Below are 4,855 nucleotides of genomic sequence, written 5' to 3' on the forward strand. Positions count from 1 at the left end.
GTAGACTACTAGGAAGTGCCCAATGAAAGGTCTTAAAAGTTGGGTCATAACTCTCATGAAAGTGCTTGGTGCGTTAGTTAAGCTAAAGGGCATTACTAACCACTTATATAACCCATCCTTTGTCTTGAAAGCATTTTTCCACTCATCCCCTAGTCGGATTCTAATCTAATGGCATCCACTTTTAAGATCTATCATGGAAAATATTTTGGATACCACCATCTAATCAAGCATATCGTCAAGTCTAGGTATGGGAAATCGATACTTGACGGTGATCTTGTTGATAGCTCTACTATCAATGCACATCCTCCAAGTGCCATCCTTTTTGGGAATGAGAAGAGCCGGATATGCATATGGACTCATGCTCTCTTGAATAACACCCCTTTCCCTTAGTTCATCTACTCGCCTCTTTAGCTCATCATGTTACTTTGGGTTCATTCTATAATGTGGCAAACTAGGTAGAGATGAACCAAGAACAAGATCAATTGCATGTTAAATATCTCTCATCGGAGGCAATTCACTCGGTGGCTGAAAAATGACATTTTCAAACTCAAAAACTATGGGGAATACTTCCGGAGGTGTCTCCTGCTCAGGACTCTTCAGCTTGGCTTCATTGACAACAATCACATAAACGACTTGATTTTCTTGACTCTCAAACTCAAAGTCCTTCTTGTTCATAATATGTAAGGATCGACTAGCTTGTTTTCCTTTCGTCTCCTCTTTCTTCTTGTTTTTCTCACTCTTGGGCTCAAGTGGATTGAGAATGATTCTTTTTCCATTACACTTAAAAGAGTAGGTGTTGGCATGCCCATTATGTGAGACATCCATGTCAAATAGCCAAGGTCTCCCAAATAGAATATGAGAAACGTTCATGGGGAGCACGTCACACCAAATTTGGTCCTCATACTCTCCAATCTTAATGGGGACTAAACACCTATGGCTTACTACTGGCATGGTAGTTGCATTGACCCATGAAACATTATATGGGTTGGGATGAGGCTCTATTTTTAATCTTAACTTTTTAGCTGCTAACTTTGAAATCACATTCATGTAGCTCCCACCATCTACGATCATCTTGCAGCTTTTACTCCCACACTTGATATAAGTGTAGAAAATAGAAGTACGACGCCAATATTCCTCTCCCCTAGGCATTACCATAAGACGTCTCATCACACTTAGCTACACATTCTCATCATCCTTACTACTGAGCACATCTTCACCTATTTCATTTGCAGCATCATATGGTGCATCATCTTCTTCCTCTTCCTTTTCTTTCTTAATTGCTAAATTCCTATTAAGGCATTGTCTGGAAAATTTTCTTTTTTTTTGGCACTTGAAACATACTTCGGTGCCAGAATTTTGGTGAGAGGATCCCGTTATTGGGGCTTTCCATTTGTCGAATGGTTGTTGGACTATGGGGTTGCTCCCAAGAGAAGTGACTTGTCCTGCAAATGCTTGTTTAGACTTGTCAATGCTCTATATTTTCCTAGGATAGGTTTCATTTGAGGGGTTGCCATACCGCCTTCCCATTTACCCTTTGTTCATCTGCTCAAAGTAATAAGCTAGATTAAATGCTTGTTCAAAAGATGTTATGTGATGGGAAGACATCTCTCTCCTTAGTTTAGACCTTAACCTAGTGTGGAACCTAGCAATTTGTTGGCTCTCTGTCTCATCAACTCCACACCTAATAGACAACTCATCGAATTGGGTCATATACTCAAGAACAGTCATATTACCTTGACGCAAGCTATAAAGTTAATCCATAAGGCGCTCTTGGTAGCTAATAGGCACATACTTCTTGGGGAGCCTATCTTTCATCAAATCCCAATGCTAAATAGGCCTATGACGTAGGTGAGCCTCTTGCCTCTCCACATTCATCCAATGGAGTTTTGCTTGTCAAATCAATCCCATATTGGCGAATTAGACCCGATGAGGGTCAATCATCCTGGACCACTCAAAGTAGGCATCCATCTCAGCTAACCAATCTTGAAAAGGTTTGGGATTCATTTGACCATCAAATGTAAGAGCTTCTATCTTCACCTTCCTAGTTATGTCCTTGTAAGGATCATGTCGGTCCCTACGTTGTGGTCTTTGACCTTGTAATTCATCCAAGTCATATCCTCATCATCCCAATATGGGTCATAAGGATCATGATGTTGGGGTCTCCCATAATTAGCTCGGGGAGAAGGTCATCTTGGTAGAGGAGGAGGTCATCCTCTTGGAGAGTGAGGTTGAATCCTCTGGGATAGAGGTCGTTCCCTAGATGGAGGTCTCTTGGCCTCCATTTTCTTGTTCTAAGGGCTACTCTATGCTTCCTTGAGGTGGGTCTTGTGGGTTTTAAGTTTCCAACCTCTCAATTCTAGTTAAGGCCTCTTCAAGGTCCCTATTCAATCTAAGGACTTGTTCTTGGAGGTCATGAAGGATGTTATCCCGTTCATAATCACATCTACGATATTGGTATGCATTTCCAGACCTAGTTGCCATCTAATGGGTATTAGGCCAACATAAGGAACACCAAATGGGGCATTCAGCCAAAGTAAAAAGGAGGATCAATCCACTAGTCGAGCTATGTAAACTAGCCAACCTAGCCAAACCTAGGCTCTGATACCAATATGATGTAGGACAATTCTAGGAACCCTAGTCCTACCAAAGACCCTCTCACAAATGTGCACACACCAGATACACTGTAAGATGAGAATTTAATTAATCATAATGAACAATATAAATTATATGCGAAAATTATAGGTTGTGAAAATTCAAAAAGTTATAAGATTCACGTAGACTTGTCCTTAAGAACCTAATCAAGTAGGATAAGATAATTACTTGAAAGATGGTAGATTCAAGCCTTAGAATTAAGCCTAAACATGCAAATTATATATCCTTAGAATAAGACACAATCAAGCATTCAAGTGCGAAAATATTTTTGGCTTTGAAGAGTTTGTCTGCAGACATTGTTCAAAGACATGCAATGGATTTTTTTTGAAAAAGCTGTTAGAAGATGAACATTATATTGACTATCTAGGGTGTGTTTTGGAAGTGTTTTAAATGAGATTACTGAAATTATTCGGAATGATAAACATAACACACTCGAACCTTGCTCGATATCCCAAATGAAGATTCTCAGCGCTACTTGGGGTTGTGATTGATCCACTTGATTGTTAAAGCAATAATCTCACACAATAGCTACTGGAATGGTAAGATGAAGAATGGAGAACGATAATTTCGTGGCCTCTCACCACTCAATCTCCAAAGGAGAAGGGATGTGGTCTCTTACCACTCACTCACAAAGAGGGAACAAGCTTAAAGCTTAAGCACAAGGCAATAACTCTTGATTCAATTCAAAATACTTGATGTCCCTAATAACTTATATGCCCAGATATATATAACGATGTTGGACCAAGCCTCCAACCATTGGTAAATAAAATATAACAAAGCTTTGAATGAAAAATGATAAAGTGAAACCAAAAAGTCAAAAATGTAGAAATTTCAAAACAAATAGTCTCATTCTTTGGCCTTCCAGATGTTCAATACTTTGACTTAGCTCACCTACTATATACCAAATAAAGATATGGAATTCTTATTTGCAACATACTTGGAACCACTCCATTTGCTCTTTTTTAGAGAAAGTTATGGCATATTTGGTGAAGGTGTATAACTGTCCATGTGATGTAAAATTTCTGGACGAATGACTACTGTTATTGGGCTGCCAACTTGTGCACATTTTGAGCTTCATGTGTTTCCATATACCCAAAGAAAGGTATGTGAGTCTTTTTTCTAGCCCAATTGGAATCGAGCTATTTGGGCCTTTGTAGATGAAGTTATGCATTTCTTTTTTTTTTTGTAAAGGTGTGCAGTTGCCTTTATCCAAGCAAATATATCCACGTGACACCATCTTAGCGAATATTATATTTGGGGATTGTTGATCCCCATAAAAAGAGTATATGAATTTTTGAATCAATGCTCTTTGGATATTGGAATGTATCCTTTAAGTATGATCACTATTTTGAGTAAGGATACGAACCATGGAATTGGATGAAACTTTACCGAATGTGATTGTGGTTGGCAAAGAGTTCCTATGGAGGAGAAGGTGAACCAACACTAGAGAGTTTTTATAATTTAAGCACATAGGAAAAATTTTATTTTAAATGGATGAATATTTTATTCCCTTAGTGGATGCCTCCAATTTTGTTAAAAATATGTCTTTTAAATAAGCACTCGAAGAATAGAAATTTATGATCATTAGTGCTTAAGCCTAGAGTAATGAATGCTACTTGTTCAAGGTTTTTAAGGTTGGGTTTAGGATTAAATGATATATATTATGAGATGGATCCCCTAAACCACAAGCTTGTGCGATGGACAATGTATGCTTAACTTAAGATGTTTATATTAAAGTATGAGTTAAGCATTTGGAAAAATTTACCTAGCAATGATGCCTTGTCCATTTGGAAGTGGATTTTATTCAAATTTTGAATTGGCTTACTAATCTTATGATTCTTAGTATAGCAATGGTGTATAGTGAATACACATACTAAGATTTGGAATTTTAAGCACACACCATTTCTCGAGCCTATAGTTATCCACTGAAACCATCCTTCCTCATCTCCTACTGGATTTGCTTTCATGATTACCCACATCCTTTTCCTATCTATGCCTCGGGAACTTCTAAGTAAGCAATTAAACTATACGTGCCACATTGTTTTACAAAATAAGTAGGTATTGAATATACATAAAAGTTTATGCTTATTTATTCTGTCTATACCTGATGCGACATGACTGCGGGTTTGATAAGCAGAACAGGAACCCTTTTTGAAATTATTTTTCATTTTAATTGCGAAAGGTTCGTTATGATTATTCTTTT

At 37.9% G+C, this 4,855-nt stretch overlaps 1 protein-coding gene across 1 annotated transcript; it reads right to left on the bottom strand.

Moving 5' to 3' along the window:
- Window positions 1-489: 489 nt before the first annotated feature.
- Window positions 490-1,149, bottom strand: LOC131166687 (uncharacterized). Its single transcript, XM_058125264.1, has one exon. The coding sequence runs from the start codon at window positions 1,147-1,149 to the stop codon at window positions 490-492; it is 660 nt and encodes a 219-aa protein (XP_057981247.1).
- Window positions 1,150-4,855: the final 3,706 nt, after the last annotated feature.

The sequence above is a fragment of the Malania oleifera genome, chromosome 10 (genome assembly GCF_029873635.1).
Source record: "Malania oleifera isolate guangnan ecotype guangnan chromosome 10, ASM2987363v1, whole genome shotgun sequence".
In the NCBI taxonomy this organism is placed as follows: Eukaryota; Viridiplantae; Streptophyta; class Magnoliopsida; order Santalales; family Ximeniaceae; genus Malania; species Malania oleifera.